General features: G+C 37.8%; 1 protein-coding gene across 1 annotated transcript in view; it reads left to right on the top strand.

The window, feature by feature from the left end:
* RUFY4 (RUN and FYVE domain containing 4) overlaps positions 1-25,414 on the top strand; it is a 651,945-nt gene that overhangs the window by 468,243 nt on the left and 158,288 nt on the right. Inside the window, exon 7 of the mRNA XM_044074805.1 lies at positions 11,116-11,222. Coding sequence (XP_043930740.1) covers positions 11,116-11,222 — 107 coding nt within the window. The remainder of the gene's footprint in view (positions 1-11,115; positions 11,223-25,414) is intronic.

Genomic DNA, 25,414 nt, shown 5'->3' with positions numbered 1-25,414 from the left:
TGCCTGGTGTGACAGGAACAATCTGGACCTGAATGTTAATAAGACCAAAGAAATGATTATGGACTTCAAGAGAAAGGCAATAGTTCACCGACCACTCACTATCAGTGGGAAGATAGTAGAGAAAGTCAAAACAACCAAGTTCCTGGGCCTTCACATCTCTGATGACCTCTCCTGGGCTGCTAATTCCAACCATATAGGCAAGAAGGCTCAACACAGGCTCCACTTCCTGATAAAGCTCAAAAAGGCCAGGCTCCCGCTGTATGCTCTTACCACTTTTTACAGGGGAGCTATCGTGAGCATCCTCACTAGCAACTTCATAGCATGGTTCAACAACTGCACAGCTGCTGAGAAGAAGAAACTACAGAGGGTGGTGAGGGTGGCTGAGAAAATATTGGGCACAAACCTCCCTTCTATTCAGGAGCTTTTCTTTACAAGACCAAGAAAGAGAACATATAAAATTCTTACTGATTTGACTCATCCAGCCCAAAATTGGTTCTAACAACTTGTGTCTGGAAGGAGGTACCGCAGCTTCCACTGTAGGACTACCAGATTCAGGAACAGTTTATATCCTACAGCTGTAAGACTTATTAATACAGACACCAACCATAATACCTGATGCATTGAAGCCTCTTTTTTTCATTTAATCCTGCTGCTCTGAGCAATTACCGCCAGCATTACTGTTATGCAATATGATGGCTATACTGAGTCACGTCTAAAGATTAAGTGCAATATGGTAACTAAACAGCTGCTATGCACTAGGCTCTATTTATTCTCTATCTTAACAGTGTAGGGGTTTGGTGGTGGGTATTTATTTATTATTTATCACTGGATGATGGGTATTGAATGTGTTTTTGTGATGTGAACTACCGCTTGCATGTCATACGTGTTATTTTCTTTCTCATGTTATTCTTTGATACCGCTGTATCTATGTTATTTGCACTGCATTTCTCTCGTGAGCTGACCTTTGTAATTTCATTTAGGCTGCAATCGTGTGGTCCTAAATGACAATAAAGTTTCTTTTAATCTTTTGAATCTTTGAAAAGAAGTTAAAATAACTCTTCAACAGTATCCAAAAGTAACGTTGCTAGTAAAAACTTTTGCCTTAAGGCTTCTTCAGGCTAATGATTCTCCATTTTCAGAACTGCATTATTTAAGTAAAAACATGGCATTAATGCACCTGTACTTGTAAATCATTAAGCATTGGTCTTAAAGTGAACGATTAATTAAGTTCAGGTGCAATATATGCATTGAAGCGAAAAATCCATTTCATTTCTTGTAATTCAGTTAAGTGTTCTAAACTTCCTCCACATATTGGTTTGTGTACAATGCATAAAATTAAAAAAAATTGAAATTATGTGAATTATCAATATTTAAAATATGCTTCTATAAGTTGTTGGTATATACTTGTCTATTAATATCAGAAGTATGGTTACCAATCATTTCCTTAAGCTTTCTGTTTATCATGTCTATAAAAGGCTGGACATTGTGTGCATCTAGCTACGTATACCACATTTTGGGAGTCACAGTTCCCATAAACTTGTATGAAGAAATCTGTGTTAAATACAAGATGTTTAATAACCTTGTTAGCGTCTATGTGCTGACAATAGCTATATTTATTACATTTGTAGGTATCTTTTCTTGAGCTTGAAAAACTTGTGGTAGATCTTGTTTGTTCCTTGTAACAGAGTATATTTTTTAAGCTGACTGCTCTTCTATAGCCAAAATTAGGAATGGTGGAGATGCTATCTCTTAGTTGCAGTATTTCATTTAGAACTGGTCAGTATTTAGTAGAAATTTGTTTTACTGGTGGTGTACTGCAATTGTAAGTTAATATGCATTGAATCTTGTGATTTCTCTGTGCCGTATGTTGTGCATATTCATTATTATGAAATAGAGATCTTGCTTCATCATTGCGAGCTGCTATGATTTCTTGCTGTGTGTCGCTGACCTGTGGCTCTTGATAACCTCTTCCGATGAAGTCAGAGACAGTAATATTACAATGTTCCATCATAATGGTGTCTCGTGTGTTCAGTTTAGCAACCCTCAACGTTTGGTTTTTCAAAATATTTTTAAACATATGTGGAGGATGCATGCTTGTGCAATGTAAATAGCAATTCCTTTTAACTGTTTTTTTGCATAAAATAGTCTCAATTTTGCCTTCTTGATTGATTATTAAAATTTGAGGTCTAACAAATTAATTTCATGACTGGAACCTTCTTTTTCAAAGCTGAGAAATTGAGTAGTTCTTGAAATATAACTGTGAAAAGCCTCTAAACAGGTTGCATCTCCATGGCAAACAATAAACAGATCATCCATGAACGTTCAGTGCATGCATGTGCTTTTACACTGGAAAACCAGAAAGGGCCTTAAAAGTTGGGATATATGAACATATTTATGATATTAACAAATGCAACAAAAATAATGCAGTTTATAAGCACAAATTAACCTGTAAGGACTTTCAAAAGTTTAAGTTCATTATTTTGGAATGAGGTGATGAAAGATCCAAGATGAAAATGTAGGAGATTTTATTAGAATACAAAGAATTGCTATGGCAACTGAAATGTGGTACCCAGACCACCCCTGGATTAAATGAAAAAGTGTCTATTACCCTGGCATTACAGCTAAAATCATTTAAATTATCATTTTTAATTTAATACTACTCATACAAGTAATAATGCTTTTTTAAGTATTACATGAGATTTTTTTAAATGCAATATATTGTTTTAATTCAGTTCTTATGTGTGTATGACTTTAAGAAACTGGTATTTAACTCAGCACTTCTGTGTATGTTAATTTACTTGTGAGGAAGTCCCGTTAACTAAGGGGGTGAAAGCGCTTAACTAAATTTGAATTGTTTTCTATTTAATTTGAAATGTACACCTTACTGGTGTTGTTTGTCATGACCTGTTGCATAGGTCTTTTGATGGATTGAACTGGTTGGTGTTATGATGGTCCTTGTTCAATTAGGTTTTTAAATTTGATGGTTTTTTCAAGAGGCTGTAGGTATGAGATTATTACTGCATGAGTTTTGGATTTATTGTTACTCAAATTTAGGGTTAACCATTTGGGTGGGGGTTGATGATAATTATACCACACACAATTTTCTAGCATTATCATCAAAATATCACACAATAGATGTTTCTCAAAAATAATTTTCAGACAGTTTATTTACATTGTGTAGTGTTTAAATGTATCACCTCTACACCCATGGTTAACTAACAGGAGTCCTGCTCCCACACATTGACCCATAACTTCACAGTTTGCATAAGACACATTTAAAAAAATAATTTTAGGTTAAAATTATACAACCAGAAACCAACTTGATTAGTCAGCTATAGAATGTATCCCTGAAAATGTGGGATATATGGGTCTTATGGGACAATGTTTTTTATTTTTGTGTATGTAACCAAAACAAGAGAAATTGCTGCAAAAAAACACACAACTCCACCAGAAGTAAGCAGCCAAGCAGGCAAAGGAAAGCATAAACCGCCAACACACAATTAGGACTATGTTTCTCCAAAATGAGCACGAAAAAAGTTTCAAGCAGTGTCAAAAAAGGATTTATTTAACGTACATCCACTCTGGTAACGTTTTCGTTGTTAAAACAACTTCATCAGAATAAAACCAACCCCTCATCACATTCATTTTATATAAAACCGTTTAAATTGATACAATCAAAATTTAAAGTGATACATACTGTATAAATGTATGGCCCAAACCATGTAAGCATTAAAAAGAAATGTAAATGCTGTTAAAAAGCCTAGGCACCACTTTAAATACATTTTACTAAAAAGAACATAACTATTGAAAACCCAATATATTTAAACAACTATACCATAAAATCAACTTAAACAAAAATATATAGGAATCTGTGACCTTACAGTTTGTCAGCCTTTAATTTTAAATATGGGGCTATAGAAATAAAATCATTCAGCCCCGGATGTTTACTAGATTCCAATAAAATCTGCCAACAAGTCTCTTTGTGAGATAACAGCGCAGGCCAATTACCCCCCCTACTACACTGTAGAACAGATTCCAAAACAAAAAACTTAAAAGAAGCTCCTTCACAGGTCAAAGTATGTCTGAAAAGAGCGTTGGTGTTGACTTTTCTCTGTATATCATAGGCGTGTTCATATATACGCCTCCTGAGCTGCCTCTCCGTCTTGCCAACATAAAATGCCTGGCAAGAACGGCAGGCAGCCAGATACACCAATCCCCTAGAGTTACAGTTGTACAGACCATCTGACCATAATTTTCTGCTTCTGCTTTCCAAGTACAAGCTGTCCTGGTCTATTATGTATTTACATTGTGGACAGCACCCACAACGAAACGTACCCTTTCTCAGCATGTTTTTTCTTTTCATCTTAGGATTCTGTTCAAGAACCCTTTTAACATTGAATCCCTTCCTATATACTACTCTACATGTCAAATCCTTGAAATTGGCCAAATCTGTAAATTCTTTAAAATCATTAAATTCTCTCTCAATGATATACCTGATCTCTCCCGCTTGTTGGCTATATTGTGTAATAAACATCTGTTCAGTACTGGATATCCCTTGAAATTCATCTGACAGAACATCTTCACCAGATGACTTGGCCTTCCCCAGAATGGGGGCAAAGCGGCTGGATCTCAAATTTCTTACTTCCTCAAAAACAGAATTGATCAAAACTATAGGGTACCCCCTTTCCAAAAAGAAGGATTTCAATTTCTCCCCTTCTGTAACAAAATCATTTTCTTCTGATGTCATACGGGACACCCTTACATACTGCCCCTTCACAATAGATCTTTTTTGGAATTTAGGATGAGAACTGGCATAATGGAGGTACCCATTGGAGAATGATGGTTTCCTGTAAACACGGGACTTAAAACGATCATTCATTTTACTAAGGGTTACATCCAAGTAATCCAGCTGTTGGGTAGTAACATTGTAAGTAAAACGTAAAAATCCCGTGGTGTTGTGAAGGTATGCCACAAACTCATCTATGCAGTCCCGTGGTCCCACCCAAAAAATGCAGATATCATCCAGGAACCTTGAGTAGTGAATCCAATATTTGGAAAATGCACTGTTCATAACAAATTTTTGTTCCCAGATGGCTAAAATCATATCTGCATAAATGGGGGCACAATTGGCCCCCATAGCTACCCCAGAAATCTGCTGGAAATACTCTCCTGAGAAGTAGATATAATTATACTTCAATACCAGTTCTAATAAATGTAACACCAAATGGACATCATTGTTGGTCACCCCATTACACCCCCACAGAGCTTCCTCAATCCATTCAAGCCCTATACCGTGTGGTATCACAGAGAAAAGGTCGACCACATCTATGGTAACAAAAAACATGTCAGTTCTAAATAGGTCTGAGGTGACACTTCGAAGAAATTCCCAGGAATCCTTAAGGAGATATTCTTGTCTCCCCCACAATTGTTTCAATTTCCAATCTAGGAATTTTGATAAATTGTGGGTTTTGGACCCCTGTGCTGCTACGATTGGACGCATAGGTGGGTCCTCCATCGCCTTATGTACCTTAGGTACCCCAAAAATAACGGGTACCTTAGGGTACGGATTTTCCAAGAAGTTATAGATGTCCATTTCAATAATTTCTTGGTCCAAAAGATCCTTAAGGGCTAAATCAATGTTTTTGTAAGAAATGTGAACCTCATTCAAGGAAGCTATAGAATATTTGTTGGTATCCATCAGAAGATTATGCATTTTGGTCTCATACATAAGCTGGTCCATAACCACTGTGCCACCCCCCTTATCAGGTTCCATGACACGGACACCTAAATTACCACCAAGCTCTTCCAAAAGATTGATCTCAGCTACATTCAAATTGGAAGTATAACTATTCTTTCCAATCTTCCTCCTTATGCTTTGCTCAATCCTGTTCTCCAGGTTCTTTAACTGGGGGTGTAAAGGGGGGTTATACGAACTAGATTTTTTTAAATTAACTGCATGTGGTTGTGAAATGTTACCAAAAATATGTTGCAAATTTAATCTACGTATGAAAAGTTTAACATCCAACATGGTGTTCACAAGATTACAACCTCTGCTAGGCACAAATTTGAATCCTTTGGTAAAAAGGGAGAACCATGTTTCTGTAATAACCAGATCACTATAATTGTAGATGTGGTAATCATTGAGGGAATATTTGAAATATTGGCCAATAGGAGTAACTACTATCTGCTCTACACGTCCCAATCCCCTCTGTCTCCTCTCTGTTTCCCCCTCCAACCCTTGGAAGGAAGTGCCCTCCCCTCCTGCTGGTGCATCCCCATGTGTGGCCCATGTGTCTGCTGTTGATAAGCTTGCTGGCGTAAACGCTCCGATCTCCTGGGTAAAAAATCATCCTGATCGGATTCATCATGGTTGCCCGTAGGCGGGAGGGGTTCCAGGGGTGGGGATGTTTCCAAAACTACCCTGGGATAATCCCTAGGGGCAGGGGGTATTCCATACCCATTTCTAACCAAAGGAGGGTTTGGATATTGTTTACCCTCTGCATACTCTCTTAAATCTCTATTTAATTTCTTATATTTACGATTTAGGACAATGTTACACTGTTGATCTATATGCTTTCTCATCTCATGGTACTTCTGTTTTTCCCCTTCAATAGTAAAAAGTAAATCAGTACTAATCAAGTCGTAATATTTGAAAATATCTTTGTGCAACACTTGCATATCCTTTTCATTCCGCTTAATAATAGCCTTAACAATCCCCAACCCACATTCATCAAAAAGTCTAATGAGCTCACAGTGAAACTCACTGCCACGCTCAACATGATGGGGGTATTTGTATACCCGTAGTCCCTTAGGGACAATACGTTTGTTAAAGCATTCTTGTAAGTACAAATTGTCCAGCTCCAAGGTTTTATATTTATGTAACGTTTGCTGAAGCAAACGCATGTTGTCAGAAAAAGAGCTGTTGTTGGAATTACTCACAATGTCCTCACGGTATGAAAACACCGGCTTGTAGGCCACCCAGTCCTGGAAAGAAGAAGGCGGCGGTAGTTCCTAAGATGTATTTTGAGGAGTTTCAAGATTGGTATTTTCCTCATTTTGCTGACGTAAAACAGCCGGAGTACGAGCAAAGTTGCAGGAAGCACCTTGTTCCATGAAATCACCCACGTCTCGTAGCGGTTTGGAACCGCAAGGCATAGATAAACCACCAGTTTTTGTTGTAAGCGCCTTAAGCAGATCCCGCTGTTCGGAAATAATGGTCTGTAACCCTTGACCTAAGGGCGTGAGAAGCTGAACAAGTTGGGTTAACTGTCCCGTGAGTTGGCGTGACAAGGAAGCTGCAAATAAATCGCTTTCCTCCACACTAGCGTCGCGTGCACTAGTACCAGGACTCCTTAAGCCTGCCTCCATACCCAACCAAAACAAGAGAAATTGCTGCAAAAAAACACACAACTCCACCAGAAGTAAGCAGCCAAGCAGGCAAAGGAAAGCATAAACCGCCAACACACAATTAGGACTATGTTTCTCCAAAATGAGCACGAAAAAAGTTTCAAGCAGTGTCAAAAAAGGATTTATTTAACGTACATCCACTCTGGTAACGTTTTCGTTGTTAAAACAACTTCATCAGAATAAAACCAACCCCTCATCACATTCATTTTATATAAAACCGTTTAAATTGATACAATCAAAATTTAAAGTGATACATACTGTATAAATGTATGGCCCAAACCATGTAAGCATTAAAAAGAAATGTAAATGCTGTTAAAAAGCCTAGGCACCACTTTAAATACATTTTACTAAAAAGAACATAACTATTGAAAACCCAATATATTTAAACAACTATACCATAAAATCAACTTAAACAAAAATATATAGGAATCTGTGACCTTACAGTTTGTCAGCCTTTAATTTTTAAGAATATCTCCTTAAGGATTCCTGGGAATTTCTTCGAAGTGTCACCTCAGACCTATTTAGAACTGACATGTTTTTTGTTACCATAGATGTGGTCGACCTTTTCTCTGTGATACCACACGGTATAGGGCTTGAATGGATTGAGGAAGCTCTGTGGGGGTGTAATGGGGTGACCAACAATGATGTCCATTTGGTGTTACATTTATTAGAACTGGTATTGAAGTATAATTATATCTACTTCTCAGGAGAGTATTTCCAGCAGATTTCTGGGGTAGCTATGGGGGCCAATTGTGCCCCCATTTATGCAGATATGATTTTAGCCATCTGGGAACAAAAATTTGTTATGAACAGTGCATTTTCCAAATATTGGATTCACTACTCAAGGTTCCTGGATGATATCTGCATTTTTTGGGTGGGACCACGGGACTGCATAGATGAGTTTGTGGCATACCTTCACAACACCACGGGATTTTTACGTTTTACTTACAATGTTACTACCCAACAGCTGGATTACTTGGATGTAACCCTTAGTAAAATGAATGATCGTTTTAAGTCCCGTGTTTACAGGAAACCATCATTCTCCAATGGGTACCTCCATTATGCCAGTTCTCATCCTAAATTCCAAAAAAGATCTATTGTGAAGGGGCAGTATGTAAGGGTGTCCCGTATGACATCAGAAGAAAATGATTTTGTTACAGAAGGGGAGAAATTGAAATCCTTCTTTTTGGAAAGGGGGTACCCTATAGTTTTGATCAATTCTGTTTTTGAGGAAGTAAGAAATTTGAGATCCAGCCGCTTTGCCCCCATTCTGGGGAAGGCCAAGTCATCTGGTGAAGATGTTCTGTCAGATGAATTTCAAGGGATATCCAGTACTGAACAGATGTTTATTACACAATATAGCCAACAAGCGGGAGAGATTAGGTATATCATTGAGAGAGAATTTAATGATTTTAAAGAATTTACAGATTTGGCCAATTTCAAGGATTTGACATGTAGAGTAGTATATAGGAAGGGATTCAATGTTAAAAGGGTTCTTGAACAGAATCCTAAGATGAAAAGAAAAAACATGCTGAGAAAGGGTACGTTTCGTTGTGGGTGCTGTCCACAATGTAAATACATAATAGACCAGGACAGCTTGTACTTGGAAAGCAGAAGCAGAAAATTATGGTCAGATGGTCTGTACAACTGTAACTCTAGGGGATTGGTGTATCTGGCTGCCTGCCGTTCTTGCCAGGCATTTTATGTTGGCAAGACGGAGAGGCAGCTCAGGAGGCGTATATATGAACACGCCTATGATATACAGAGAAAAGTCAACACCAACGCTCTTTTCAGACATACTTTGACCTGTGAAGGAGCTTCTTTTAAGTTTTTTGTTTTGGAATCTGTTCCACAGTGTAGTAGGGGGGGTAATTGGCCTGCGCTGTTATCTCACAAAGAGACTTGTTGGCAGATTTTATTGGAATCTAGTAAACATCCGGGGCTGAATGATTTTATTTCTATAGCCCCATATTTAAAATTAAAGGCTGACAAACTGTAAGGTCACAGATTCCTATATATTTTTGTTTAAGTTGATTTTATGGTATAGTTGTTTAAATATATTGGGTTTTCAATAGTTATGTTCTTTTTAGTAAAATGTATTTAAAGTGGTGCCTAGGCTTTTTAACAGCATTTACATTTCTTTTTAATGCTTACATGGTTTGGGCCATACATTTATACAGTATGTATCACTTTAAATTTTGATTGTATCAATTTAAACGGTTTTATATAAAATGAATGTGATGAGGGGTTGGTTTTATTCTGATGAAGTTGTTTTAACAACGAAAACGTTACCAGAGTGGATGTACGTTAAATAAATCCTTTTTTGACACTGCTTGAAACTTTTTTCGTGCTCATTTTGGAGAAACATAGTCCTAATTGTGTGTTGGCGGTTTATGCTTTCCTTTGCCTGCTTGGCTGCTTACTTCTGGTGGATTTTTGTGTATGTGGCATATTGCACAAGATATATAAAATGCAACCCATGTATTGATGAGAAGTGATCCAAAAACAGGAATAAGTGCATGCCTATAAATCTCAGTTATTTAATTTTCATCAAAAATCATGTCCAAGATAATATTTTAGATAACTTTCACTTTCATATCACTTTACTACAAGATACGTAACTGTTATATCCCCCTTTCACCTGCAGCTCTAACTACAATATTTGTCTTGGCCATTTCAGCACATATCTTACATTCTTTATATGTAATATTATGTTTGATAAGATTATACTCTATGAAATAAATGTTTTCATTATCGACAAGTATATTGTAAAATGTTCTGCTAATGCTTCAAGTGTACAAGTAGGTGCTTTCAAAAACCATAAATATTAGTTTCACAACATTGAAACAACTGCAGTCCAGGTTTCCCAGTTAGAATCACAAAATCATCTGCTTGTGTGATGTGTTTAACTTTTAAGGTAACATTCTGGATTAAGGACTAGAATAAAAGTAGGTACATAAAGTGTATATCGAAAAAAAAACATGAATTTCATTCAGTCGCTTACTAAAGAATGGAGGATTTGTACATTAACTAAATCCACTTTGAATAGGCAGTAATATTTTAGCTTCAATTAGGAATCATATACTAAGCAGGAGACTGAGGGGTGTCAGTAAATGGACTTATTGAAAAGTACAGAAGGGTAATAAATACAGGGCCATACAACTGGGTCTGGGGTTCCAGTCCTGGCAACACCTTTATCAATGGTATAGCAGAGGGAATCAGGGGAAATTCATGCCTATATGGAGGGAAATGTAAGGAGAATTGGTTAAAAAAAGAAATGGTACAGAACGGTGGTCGAAATTTAACTTAAAAATACAGTGGTGTGCATTTGTAACACAAAACAGCTAGGAGTCTGGGCAGATTAAAAGTGAGTAGGAGCAAAAATTTATTCATAGCAAATAACTACAGGAATGAACTTTTTGCACTGTACAGCTGAGGTACAGTTCTCCTTAACATTCTGTCTGTGTCTCAAGGAATAATTCATAGATCCATCTTGGTACATGCAGCAAGCTTCTGTCCAAGCATGTTTGTTACTTTACTTTTGATGCTAGGAAGGTAGAAGGCACTTGGTTCACAGCCTTGGGTCTTACCATCTATGAATTAAACATTTCTTGTGCATAATTTTCTGTGCTATTCAGCTTAAGTGTCCCATGTTACAAGTAAACTTGCATACAACATGGTCTAATTCTCTTTCTTTCCTCTCTTCAGGCTGCAAAAGAAAACTTTGCCAAACTGACTGAAGAGAATATGTCAAAAGGAAAACTTCTACAAAGGAAAGAAGAAGAACTACAATCCGTGAAAACCAAGTTAAGCCAGTGAGTATATAAAAAGTGAATTCTGTGTTTTCAAACTTCATTGTGCTTACGCTCTCAGGCCATTACTGTGACTTCAGCCTGTTGCAGTGGATGCACCCACAAACTCATGTTTCTTATCCAGATATATTTTGGTATGAAACTTTGTAACACTAGAGTTTGTTTGCAGTTTTTTTTTCAATAGATGATTATTTGTCCCTTCCCCAAACAATCTCATAGACTCTGTGACAGATGTCAGTGGCTGATCCTCCCTCACTGATACAGGGGGGGCTGTACCACATCTTTTTAACAGCTCAGGAACCAAACCACCTAAGGTTAGATGCAATTATCTCAGTATATCAACCTCATCTGAGGAAACTGCATTTTGTCTATTTCTGCCTTATTAGACAGCTGGCTGTAGCAGACCTGTCCAGATATGATGTCCAATTAATCTAGTTACAAACTGTACTGGAACTGACAAACTGTATTAATGCAAGAGTTAGTCTTGATTTTAAGAGCATTTTCTGCTGATGCACACAACACATATTGTCACGTTCACTGTCTAAGTAACAGGAAAAGCAGAGAGTGACTTTGTTTAATTGATTATCAAGAATGAAGACTGAGTGTACATGGATACGGTAAGTGTGGGTTTGTGATACTCATGCCAAATCTTTCAGATACACTGAAAGTGTTGAGATAAAGTGGTTGGGGTATTTGTGTGAGTGTTTGCTGACTGGGGTATTTGTGTGAGTGTTTGTTTGCAGATTAGGGTTTGAGGAATGGATAAGTAAAAGGATAAATTTATTGCTGCCTCTGGTGTGTGTCCGAAACTGTCTTTTACAGCGTTAGTATTACCGAAAATGTTTTTCTAAGGTAAGTTGTTCCATCTTAATAAAGCATGCTAACCCTAACCATGTCCCTTCCAGTATCCTTTAATAATCTTAACTTTGACCGCGCCCCTCATCCAAACTGTGCATCTTTCCATAACACTACCACTATGCAAAACAGTTCAGACTCTTACCACACACACACACACACACACAGACACACACACACACAAACACACCCAGCCCTACTACAAAAAACACATATCTTTGTTCAACCAACCCAGGAGCCACTTAGTCAGACACTTCTGACCAGTCCAGATTTTTGCCTCATATTTTTGGTCTGTTCTTCATAAAAATTGTGTTTGTTTTTGCAAATTATTGAGGATTAATGCAACTAAATAATGCTAAATATGACATACATTTGAGTTTCAGACTTTATATCCTTCACAAAATACACAATAATTCAAAACCTGTTATTCTAGCAACTTTCTAATTTTATAGGTGCAATGTTTAAAATCCATCCCCTATTTTTGAGACGTTGTCCCCCATTATTTCTGTTTTTGTCCAGATTTCTTGTGATAAGAGGTTGAGAGGTATGGTCAGACGTATACAAAATGGATTCATTAGACAATCTCGACCTACTGAAATGTCAAATTTCAGTACATCGAGACTGAATAGTGGAAATTGCAGTTACGCAAAACTGCACTATGCTGAATGCAGAAGTTTCGAATCTGCAAATGTCAAATCTGCTATCGTGGTGTTGCGTTTGTGATGTGTGGTATGGTTTGTGGATTTATCTGGGGTTTCAGGTAAGTGGTGTGTGTGTGAGGCTATTGGGTAGCGATTTTAGTGTGTGCGAGTGTGTGTGGTGGTGTTTTTTGTGTGTTTGTGTGTTTAGTGCAACCTCGGAGTTAGAATATATAAGTAGGGGGGTGGGGAGTGCAGGGGGGGCTTGCCCCCCTGCTTATAGGTAGGTTAGGTGTGTTTGTGTGTGTTATGTTGGTAGGTGTATGTGTGTGCTTATGTGCTGGTTTGTGTGTGTGTGCGTGTGTGTGTGAATGGTCGCGATTGTGCTATTCGTGATTTTGGGTTTTTGGGTATGTGGGTTTTCCACTATTTAATCGACATTTCAGTTTTGAGATTGTATAGTGAATCCATACAAGAATGTATATATATATATATATATATATATATATATATATATATATATATATATAGGTCTACTTCTGTTTATCAAAATTGCAATTTATCAAAAAACAAAAGTACCAACTCAATTCTGTGAAAGAGCATTTAAATGAAAATGCACTTTCACGAATCACACTTCACTGATGGACCAAACACCAGATATAACACAGAAGCCCTCCTGCACCACCCATGTGGGAGGCTGTGCTCCCCACACCCCTGCTACTTAAATATACTAACTCAAAGATCGCACTACACTGCATCGGTGAAGTGTGATTTGTGAAAGTGCATTTTTGTTTAAATGCATTTTTGCGGAATTGGGTTCGTACTTCTCTTATTCGATAAATTGTAATTTTGATGAACAGAAGTAGACCCATATATTTATATATATATATATATATATATATATATATATATATATATATATATATATATCTATATATATATATATATATATATATATATATATATAGATATAGATATATATATATATATATATATACACACATTATATATATATATATATATATGTCTCAACTGAGATTGGTGTTCATGGTTCGTTTTTCTGCTAGTTTTCAGTCGGCTGAGTTAGCAACTTCAATGCTCCACAAGTACCAGTTTTCACTTGTGATTTAATTTAATGGTTTTCCTCAATGGTTCGAGACATGTTACACCTAAGGCTGGAAAGCTACTGCACCTCACCATGAGGATCTGTTCTTTTATATACTCATATATATATATATATATATATATATATATATATATATATATATATATATATATACACACACACACACACACAGATATAGATATATATGAAGACTATGAATTTATAAAATGAAGACATATTTTTTATAAAGTCAAACAAAAGTGAATGCTACATGCTTGAATCATGCAAACAAGTGCACCTATGGGAATAACATTTTGTAATAGGGGCCTAGGGGAAAGCATATAAAAAAAAAGTTTCTTTCTTTCCAAGACTCAGAGTCTCACAAATAAAGGAATGGAATTTTTCACAATCCGTCCACAACCCCTTTCCCATTTTTGCACAATGGGTCGGGTTGTCACTTCAGCAGTGACAATCATCTGGAGCCAAGATTTATACCACCGGGCAGTTAGCCCTGCCTCACTAATTCTTCCACACCACAGACTCACACACACACTCACACCTATAGCCAATTTAGAATGTCCAATCCACATACTGGATGTCTTTGGAATGTGGAGGTAACCGGATCAAATGGAAAAACCCATTTGAATACAGGAAGGGCATGCAGACTCCTCACAGAAGGCACCAAAGCTGAGGATCGAACCAGAGAACCTCTTGCTGTGATGCAACAACATTAACTGCTGTGCCACTGATTGTCCAGTAATTCCCTTCTGGAGAAAAAATCGAATTCCACTGCACACAGTTGCTTCCAAGTAGGTCTGTTTTCTCTGTATACATCTGTAGGACGTCCAGACTTCCTCAAGTACATTCCTCGGGGATTCGTCTTAACACCCAGAATTGACACTCAAGCACAAACGCTCCAATCATGAGAGGCCACCTTATGTATTACGTGCATCATGTTTAAAGTAGCACTTCTATTTGTGACATTTATAAACAAAATTTACATAATTTTATATCATTTTCAAAAAGACAAATCTGTGTTATCCCTTGAAGTCTCAGAAAAACCCAGTATGCAACTTATACTGGGTCCAAAATAAACCAAGAAGAAACTTTGCAGTGTGGAGGGTGTGATGTTTATCTTCCTAAATTGTTATGCACTTAGTTCACTTAATAAAAATTGAACTGCAAAATATAACTGTAAAATATGTGCTGCAAAATAATTAAATAGGAAATAGGTAGTCCACAGCTGAGGTAAAAATGGAATATCCTTTACTGAAACACACAGACAAGTGATCCTAGTTGAGTCTAATGAAAAACACTAAAAACATTCCTTATTTATATATAATCAGGTTATTTGCAGCAAGGGACTAGATACAGAGGGTGGTTCTGTTAACAGCAATAAAAGCATTAAAGTAATTCCTTTAGTCAAGTCCCCCTTCTCCCTTAACACCATAGTGTAATCAGAGACTGTGGTAACTAAAACTGAATCTATGAAGCTAGAGAGAGAAATTACAATCTAAGACCAGTTTATTAGCACTTTGTATTGGCTAGCCAAATAATCAAAATGTTATTAATTAAGAAACAAGCTAACTAAAAAATGACTGACTGACAAAACCAAGAGACATCTACCAGAGTAAATATTAATAAATATACAACTTTTAACAAACATCGTTTTTGTATCAAATAAATACTTCATCAGGTTAGTGTGTCAAAAACAAATCGTAATATGAATGAACATGTGTATAGATATACAACTGAAAACCCAAATAGAATGAAAAACATAAATATAATTGCTAAGCTGGAAATACAGTGGTAAATGTTAAAAATAAAGCACAAAGGCCATGGGGATGTGTTAAAGTGTGGCATCTAACTAAAAAAACAGTTTGAATGTGTAACAGTTCACTCAAGAGTAATTGCAACTTTTAAAACAGAAAAAAAAAAGAAAAAGCCTAGGCCTGTGCAGATTGTGTGCACTATCAGACTTTCACTGTCTAAAAGGAACAATGTCACAAAAGTGTTCAGTTGAAAATCTAAAGTAGCATTTAATGTGGAGCCATCAAACCTGATTAATGTATACATCAGGCACCTAAAGTATGTCCTTTATAACATTGTAAGTTAGTGCTAAAGAAGTAAACAGTGTTTGATATTTGTTTTTAAACACAATATAAGCAAGTAATGTTTCATTAATCAGTCTTATATCAGTCGTTTAATAGTCTTTTAAACAGTGGGGTAGTTTTCTGAGATCTTGTATGCTTTTTATGGAACAATAATAACTAAGCCCCAGTTTTCTAAAAGAGTTCAGTTTCAGCTGCCACAGTAGTTCACATTTTTCTAAAATATTAGGGATGTCTCCTTCCAGTTCCAAAAGGTCCACATAGTCAATACTTTAAAATGTAAAGCCAGTGTGTCTTTTGTGTAGCAGCAGGTGTTGATCCAGTGCATTATTCTTGCACTTAGCTCTAATTTCAGAAAGATAGCCGGAAACCCTTCTATGAAGATATGTGAAGGCTGCCAGGCTAGCTAGCTAGAATTTTGTAGATAATTATGTCATTTGTAAATATTAATATTTATTTATTTATTTTTATTTTACATTTGTTAACCGGGCTAGTCCAACTGGATACATGTCCATTTTCAGTGGAGGCCCGAGGAGAAAAGCTCCACTAACTACTACTTAACAAGTTAAAAATATACAAAGTTATACAATAAAAAAAAAACAATATCATAGGTTAATTACAGGCTATCTAAAAATTTGAGTTCAATGTGAGGCAGAGCAGAAATCTAGGTTAGATAAATTGCTAGGTTAAGGTATGTTATTCAAAGACATAAGTATCAAAGTCAAGAAATATGAATAAATAAAGAGGGATAGACATATACATTAATAAGAGGGAAAGTGAAGTAAGCTAGAGAAATGATGAAGATGAGAGATAGGCCAGGTGAGAGTAAAGGAGGGAAGCAAAGTGAGAGGGAAAGGTTACCCAGGGTTATTACACGAACATAGCCAGTGGTTGTTTAGGTAGAGTTTTAGATTGGATTTAAATAGTGGAATAGAAGTCAGTGTTGTGAGGTCTGGTGGGAGTTGATTCCATATTTTGCCAATTGAGTTGGAAAATATGGAGTCTCCTGCTACATTGTTTGATTTAGAAGTTTTTATCAATGTTTTGTTGAAGGAACGGAGATGCCTCATATTGTGATAGGGCGTTATGAGGGTGGAGAGCATTGATGTGTTTTCAGGGTGATAAAGGACTTTATGTCAATAGTGAGTTGATAGTATTGTATGAGGTGGGGTAATTCCAGCCACCCTAGTTTTGAAAGATTCAAACAGTGGTGAGTTCTATATGGAGAGGCGGTGGCAAATCTGACTATGTTGTTGTATGACATAGCTAGTTTATTGAGGTTGTACTTAGAAAGATTAGTGTATATAGAAGAAGCATATAATAGGGTAGAGATTAAGTGGGTTCTAGCTATTATAGTTCTAGCTTCAGGTGTTAAGAAAGATTTGATTCTATAGAGAGATCCAAGTTTCCTGTTAGTTGTTTTTATAGTGGAGTTGATATGAAAGTCAAATTTTAGTTGGTTGTCGATAGTAATACCCAATAGTTTTCTTGTTTGGTCTGGAGCAATAAGTGTGCCATTGTTAGATGTAAGTGTGAAGTCAATAGGGGGAGATAGGTGAGTGGGTGGAAAGATCAGAAGTTTGGTTTTCTTGGGGTTCAGGAGGAGACAGTGGTTGGAGAACCATTGCTCGATGGTGGTGAAGGTGTTTTGTGTTAGTGAGTGAAGTTCAGTCTGGGTTGTGGCAGAGCAAATGATGGTTGTGTCATCAGCATATTGAATACAAGTAAATAGAGGAGTGGCTAGATGCAGATCATTTATAAAAATGGAAATCAGAAGAGGACCTAGGATGGACCCTTGAGGGACTCCTATGGAGGTGGGGAGAAGATCAGAGAGATGGTTGTCCCAGAGAACTGCCTGTTTGCGATTTTCAAGATAGGATGAGAACCAGCTTAAGGCTTGGTTGTCAAGAGAGAGGGACTTTAAGCGGTGTAGGAGAAGTTGATGATTAACCATATCAAAGGCTTTTGACAGGTCTGCAAAGAATGCAGAGGAAGGAGTGTTCTTGTTGCGATTTATGTTGATAGAGTCAATGAAGGATAGTAGGGCGGTGGTTGTACTATGGAATGGGCGAAACCCATGTTGGCAGCTAGTTGGAGATTGTTGCATAACAGGTGATTAAGTAACTGTTTGTGTATACATTTCTCCATTATTTTAGCAAGATGAGATAGTAACGCTATAGGGCAGAAGTTAGAATACTCCAAAGAGTCACCTCCTTTGAAGAGAGGGATAATGTGTGAGATTTTCCAGACTGAAGGGATAGTGTATTCTTTTATAGTCCTATTAATTAATAGAGAGATGGGGTAGGCTATTGCTTTGGCACCTAGTTGGAGATATTCTGCAGGTAATTTGTCGGCTGAAGGGGTTGTTGGCTAGAGTTTTTGAAGTAGGGACAAAATGTAGGAGGTAGGTATGGGTTGGATGTGAAATGGGGGGGGGGAGTAGAGCTAGGGATAGATAGTTTAGAGGTATCAGGGCTTTGTTGGTTTGCTAGCTTTTGAATGGCTGAAGTAAAGAAGGTGTTAAAGGCATTAGCTATTTCTATGGGGGAGTTGGTGTTGGAGCCTGATGGATTTGGAGTGGCAGCTTTGCCAGGGGATAAGAGAGTATTAATAGCAGTCCAAAATGTATGTGGTTGGTGGAGGGAAGATTGTTGTAATTGAGTGTAATAGTTTTTTTTGTCATGAAGTATGGCTTGTTTTGTCATATTTCTTTTTTGTTTAAAAGAGAGATGATCGGTTATATTTTTAGTGGTTCGCCATTTTTTCCAAGCTTTATTTCTATTAAGAATTAGTTGCCTAGTGAGCCATTGTGCTGTTTTAGCTTTCATACGAATGGAACACAAGGGAGCATGATGTTCAAGGATGGTGAGAAAGGTATTATTGAAGTGATTAACAGCTTCATCTATTGGGAGGGATTTGAGAGGTGACCAGTTAACTTGCATGAGTTCATTGTGAAACAGATTAGGGTCAACATTCTTTTTGCAACAGGTGATACGAACTTGAGTTGGGATAGATAAACTGGTTTTATGCCTGATGATATAGGTTAGGGAGTGATCACTGAGGTCATCTGGGAGAGTACCTGTTGTATATTTTAGTTGGGGACTATTTGTTAAGATCCAATCAAGTACAGCTTCTTTGTTACTATGTTTGTTTGTTCTTGTAGGGAAGTTTATGTGTTGAGTGAAGCCATGCAGATTAATAAGAGTAGGTGGATTAGTATGTTCACATAAGTTCCAGTCAATATTCAGGTCTCCTAAGAGTATTGTTTCTTGGTGGAGATTCAGAGAAAGCCAGTTTAGTAGGTCTTCTAATATTGTCGTGTTATTGCCTGGGGGAATATAGGTACAGATAATATTAATAGTTTTGTGAGGATTGATTTGAAGTTTTGAGATAATTAATTCTGCATGTGTGTCAGTTAAAAGGGTATGATTTGTTATGCTTAATTGTAGGCCTGTTTTATAGAGTATAGCTACTCCACCACCTTTTTTGTTTAAGCGGTCTTGTCTCAGGATGTTGTATCCAGGGGGAATAATTTCATTGTCTTTTAGTGCTGGTTTGAGCCATGTTTTAGTTAGACAGAGAATGTCAAACTGTTGGACTTCAAGTAGAGCATGAATTTGTGGTATTTTATTGCAGATGCTACGTATATTAAGTTGGGCTATAGAGAGTGATTTAGGAGGTTTGGTAGGTGGTGTTAGCTTTGGATTAACTAGTTGGCAGTTGGTTGATAATGGAGATAGTTCGGGGCCTGGGTTAGGGTGTATGTCTCCATGTGTCAGTGAGCTAATTAATGAAAGGTTATTGAATTATGATGGTTTGAACTGGTAAATATCACATAAGACACAGGTTTGTTCTCTTAAATGTGAAAAGACTGTATTGCATGTTGAACTGCAAAAGATGTAACAACACTACACTCTGCTGTAGGAAAGCTGATAAGTCAAGCATTTTATGACTGTTTTTGATCTCAGGGCTTAGAGCCGTGGTGTCTGAACTAGCAGATTCTTTATTTTATTTTGAGACCAGAGTTAATTGCTAGATTTGACATACATAATGTCTTTAATTGCTGTAGTTTCCTGACCAGGTGCAAGCTTACTAAAAAATGTTAATGTAGAGTTTCTGTTAGCCTGGGAAACCAGAGAATTGTTAAGAATGATGTAATCTAAAATGAGTCAGCAATTTAAAGGACATTTTCAAAGACAGAGAGGGGGCATTTTGCTTTTGGCTTCAGAACTGACAACATCACCAGCACTGCTTTACTCTATATGTAAATTTATTTTAGAACTGTGTTTGCTCTTAGATATAGATAGGAAATAGGAAATCTAGTCTAGCTGCTTTTCTGTATTGATTTCAGAACTTTTTTACTGTATTATTCTAAGCATTTCTTTGCGATCTCTGAACTCTTGACTAACATTGTGTAGTAAAATGTATTGTCTTCTGTTTTTATTATTTATTATTAAATATTTTTAAACCTTTCAACTGTGGCTGTTTTGTGAAGAGATAATTTAAGCTATAGAGTATATTGCATGTATGTAGTGATACTGGCCAAGCCACTCCAATAAACCTGGCTGTTCCATTAAACTTACCATTTGGATAATAATATTGCACAGTAATAACTGGACATCCTTTAATAAGGGCCTTATTAGTAGCTGATATTAGTGGTTGGTAGCAAGTGGTACTACTGTATAGTCTGGGCAGAAGGGGCATATCTGTAGAACCTGTGCCAGTCTTCCCCAGGAGTGTCTGTGTATTTGTATATAACTCATATCTCAAAGTGTGTGTGTGTCAGCTACGGGCAGGGACAAGAAGCACTGGTTGGACAGAGAGGGTGCTGGAGGTTTTAGCTTGACCACTAGGCTGAGACATGGACCCTATAGCTGTGTCAGTGGGGAGTCTTATTGGGGATCTGGAGAGAAAGAGAGAAACCAGCCCCAGACTGACTGTGATCGCTGTGTGCTCTTAAGGAAAATTGTATTTTACTGTGTGTGTATTTGTTATCCTTCCCAATGAGGACACCCCTCACTGGTGTTAGTGGTGAGGATTGAGGCTCCTTGATTGCTGGGCCAGTGCATGGGCATCACATATTAATTGTTTGGCTGTGGTGGGATATTAATTGGTTGGCTCATAATAATTGGCTTGTAGTGGTGTGGATACTGAATTCCTATAGCTTGTGTACAGTGATCACTGAAGGTGTTTGTACTGTCAGTCAGTTACACAGTGAACATTCAGAGTTCAGATCACAATTGTTTTATTTCTTTTGTGAGCTTAGTTAGTCACAGTGAGCAGGCAAGCATTACCAAGGGTTATTGGCAGGTACCCTTGATTCCCAGTGCTAGAGAGAAGTCAGTCTTTGTGACTCCTTTTGGCTTGTATGAGTTCACAAAGATGGCCTTTGGAATGACAAATGCCCCAGCAATTTTCCAGAGGCTGGTAGATCATATCCTAGTAGGAGCAGGAAGGTTTGCCCTTGCTTATCTAGATGATATTGCCATCTACAGCTGTTCCTGGCAAGAGCACCTTCAACATGTCAGTGAGGTGCTGGGCAGACTACAGAGGACAGGGTTGACCACTAAGCCGAGCAAATGTCAGGTGGGTATGGCAGAGGTCTGCTACCTGGGACATAGAGTGGGGAGTGGTAAGATCAGGCCAGAACCTGCCAAATTGGAAGCCATTCAGGCATGACCAGTACCTGTCACCAAAAAGCAGGTGAGGGAAGTCTTAGGGACAACAGGGTACTACAGAATGTTCATACCTAGTTATAGTACCATAACTGCTCCCCTTCACAGACCTGACAAGGAAAAATAGGCCAGATAAGGTAGTGTGGACCCCAGCATATGAGCAAGAAGTTTAAAGAAGCTTTGGGAGGACCCCATGTGTTAGTCAGTCAAGATTACAGTAAATAATTTGTTGTGCAGGTGGATGCTCTGAACCATGGGGTGGGGGGCTGTACTTAGCCAGATTTCTTCAGATGGAGAAGAGCACCCAGTAGTTTATCTCAGTCATAGGCTCCAACCCAGGGAGGAATGCTATGCAGCTGTAGAAAAGGAATGTCTAGCCATAGTGTGGGCACTGCAGAAACTTCAGCCTTATCTGTATGGAAGGAAATTCACTGTAGTAACAGATCACAATCCCCTTACATGGTTAAACAGAGCCAGCCAGCAAAATGCCAAGTTGTTAAGATGGAGCCTAGGGTTGCAAGCATATATGTCAGTACAGCACCGCAGAGGGAGTAGCAATGTCAATGCAGATGGGCTCTCAAGACAGGGAGTGAGGTAAGGTATACTCAGATAGACCTAACCCTCTTAAGCAACGTTTCTCAAGGATCACTTTAAAAACTAGCTTGAGTTCTCCAGGGGGGGGGGATATTTAAAGGCTGCCAGCCCACCTAGATAGAATTTTGTAGATAATTCTGTCATTTGTAAATATTAATATAAGACACAGGCTTGTTCTCTTAAATGTGAAAAGACTGTATTGGATGTTGAACTGCAAAAATGTAACAACAGTGCACTCTGCTGTAAGAAAGCTGATATGTCAAACCTGTTATGACTGTTTTTGATCTCAGGGCTCGGAGCCACTGTGTCTGAACCAGCAGATTATTTCTTTTGTTTTTAGACTAGAGTTAATTGCTAGATTTGATATACATAATGTCTTTAATTGCTGTAGTTTCCTAACCAGGTGCAAGCTTACTAAGAAATGGTAACGTAGAGTTTCTGTTAGCCTGGGAAACCAGAGAATTGTTAAGAATGGTGTAATCTATAATGAGTCAGCAGGATGCATTATCAATTTAAAGGCCTTTTTCAGAGACAGAGAGGGTGGATTTTGCATTTGCTTTCAGAACTGACAACATCACCAGCACTGCTTTGCTCTATATGTAAGTTTATTTTAGAACTGTGTTTGCTCTTAGATATAGATAGGAAATAGGAAGGCTAGTCTAGCTGTTTTTCTGTATCAATGTCAGAAATGTTCTACTGTATTATTTTAAGCATTTCTCTGTGATCTCTGAACTCTTGACTAGCACTAAGTAGTAAGAAGTATTGTTTGTGTTTTTATTATTTATTATTAAATATTTTTAAACCTTTCAACTGTGGCTGTTTTATGTAGAGATAATTTAAGCTCTAGAGTACATTGCACATATATAGTGATACTGGCCAAGCCACTCCAATAATCCTTGCTGTTCATTTACACTTACCATTTGGATAATAATATTGCACAGTAATAATTGGACACCCTTTGATAGGGGCCTTATTATTAGTAGCTGATATTAGTGGTTGGTGGCAAGTGGTACTACCGTATTATCTGGGCAGAAGGGGCATAGCTGGAGAACCTGTGCCAGCCTTCCCCAGGAGTGTCTGTGTGTTTGTATATGACTCATATCTCAAAGTGTGTGTGTGTGTGTGTGTGTGTGTGTGTGTGTGTGTGTGTGTGTGTGTGTGTGTGTGTGTGTGTGTGTGTGTGTGTCTGTGTAAGTAAGCTACCTGGGCAGGGACACGAAGCACTGGTTGGACAGAGAGGGTGCTGGAGGTTTAGGCTTGACCACTAGACTGAGACGTGGACCATATAGCTTTTCCAGTGGGGAGTCTTGTGGGGATCTGGAGGGAAAGGGAGAAACCAGCCCCAGACTGACTGTGATCTCTGTGAGCTCTTAAGGGAAATTGTACTTTACTGTGGGTGTATTTGCTATCGTTACCAGTGTGGACACCCCTCACTGGTGTTAGTGGTGAGGATTGAGGCTCCTTGATTGCTGGGCCAATGCACGGGTGTCACACCTTCTGTTAAGTCTGTTGCACTTTTTCCCCACATAAATGCTTCACTGTCATTGCAGCTAGTTCTGTAAACCACCTGCATTGAGTTATAGTCACCTCTTGCATTGGTGTTAATCATTTTCTTTAAATATGGGTAGAAAAACATATCTCCTTCCTGTACATGCTGACAGATGACACAGTTGGCTCCATACTTATTGGTGCATGTATCCTGTGATCTGAGCTTATTTTCAACCCAACTCCTGATGTTCCTTGATTTCTTGTGCACAAAGGACGGAGCTTCTCCAAGGATGTCCATTAAATGTGAGCTTTCAGTAATTGTGGCCCAATTCCCTCTAATAACATTAACAATGCTGTAATAGTCAACAGTAAAAGCCAAGATACAACTGTCTTTAGATCTTTTGTCCACAGATTTAACACCCTCTTATAAGGCCTGTAAAGTGCTGGTGCATTTGTAATTTTTAGTTTAATTATAGGTTCCAGAGTACTTTTTAGCATATTGATTTCATATGCCCTCACCAAAAAAATCATTTTCAAGTTCATTTAGGTTCTTAAGGAAGGGTTCCATTTTTGTGTTGATCCTAGCTAACCTATAACCCTGGGACTGAACAACATTATATTTCGTCCTGGTGAGATGGAGACTCTTATTACATAGCAAGAGGTTTACTCTGGTAGGTTTTCTGTAAAGATCTGTTTCCATTTTACCTTGGTCTAAGTCTCAGCAATCTACATATCTAAGAGGACTGCTGAGGTGAGGCTGTGGGAAGAGGTGAAATGCAGGAAGTTGGTGGTTTGATTCAGATGATAAAGTTTTGCAATTTAGCACTGTCTCCTTTTCAAACAATAAAAATATCATCTGTAAAGTGCAGATGTGCTGGGATGTGTTGGATGTATTCTCTGTTGTTATAAACATAATCCTCCTCCCATTTGCCAAGGGCTATGTTGGCTAGGCTAGGCTAGGGGCCATAGCTGCCCCCATGGCTATACTATTCTTTTGTTTATAGTTATTTCCATTAAAAGTAAAGAAATTGCATCTAAGCACCATATCTAAAAGTTTACCTGTTCTTTCATGTTGTGCTGGTGTGCCATTGTTGTTTTTCCTGTAAGAATCAATCACTGTTTTAATACAATAAATGATTTTCTCCCTTGCCTCACATAAAGGGCTTGGACTTTGTTTCCTTGAAGCCAGTTCTGAAAACAAGAAAGTTAAAAAAGTAATTTTTATTGATAACATTTTTTTAGTGCTTTTATAATATTCTTAAATTATGAAGCCATGCTTAATAGATAGGATTAGCCGTTTTAATAAATAGGATTTTTTGATTGGATGAAGAATAATTGTTAATTGTGTTTTATATAAAAGTGGTTGGGGGCCTATATCAAAATCACAAAAGATATAAACTGCGAATACAAATACGTCGCCACGTAAAGAGCAAACTACCATAAGAGCGAACCACCTATTGAGCGAAAGGCAAAATATCGAACAGATTCGTTTGGCCAGCAGTGCAATTCTGGGGATAAGGGAATATACCCTTTCCCCCACTGTAGTGCAATCTTGGAGTTGGTATATTTAAGTAGGGGGGGGGTGTGCAGGCCAGAAGTGTGTTATGTTACTTTTCTGTACTTAGTTTAGGTATACCTGCATGGCGCTGTTGGTTAGGCAAATCCATTCGATGTTTTTGGTTTTCGCTCACTTGGTGGTTCGCTCTTATGGTAGTTCGCTCTTTACGTG

The sequence above is a fragment of the Protopterus annectens genome, chromosome 6.part0, assembly GCF_019279795.1.
Source record: "Protopterus annectens isolate FY-2018-M chromosome 6.part0, PAN1.0, whole genome shotgun sequence".
Lineage (NCBI taxonomy): Eukaryota > Metazoa > Chordata > Ceratodontiformes > Protopteridae > Protopterus > Protopterus annectens.
Note: the sequence above shows the minus strand (reverse complement) of the source record. Positions and strands in the feature narration are given on the sequence as shown.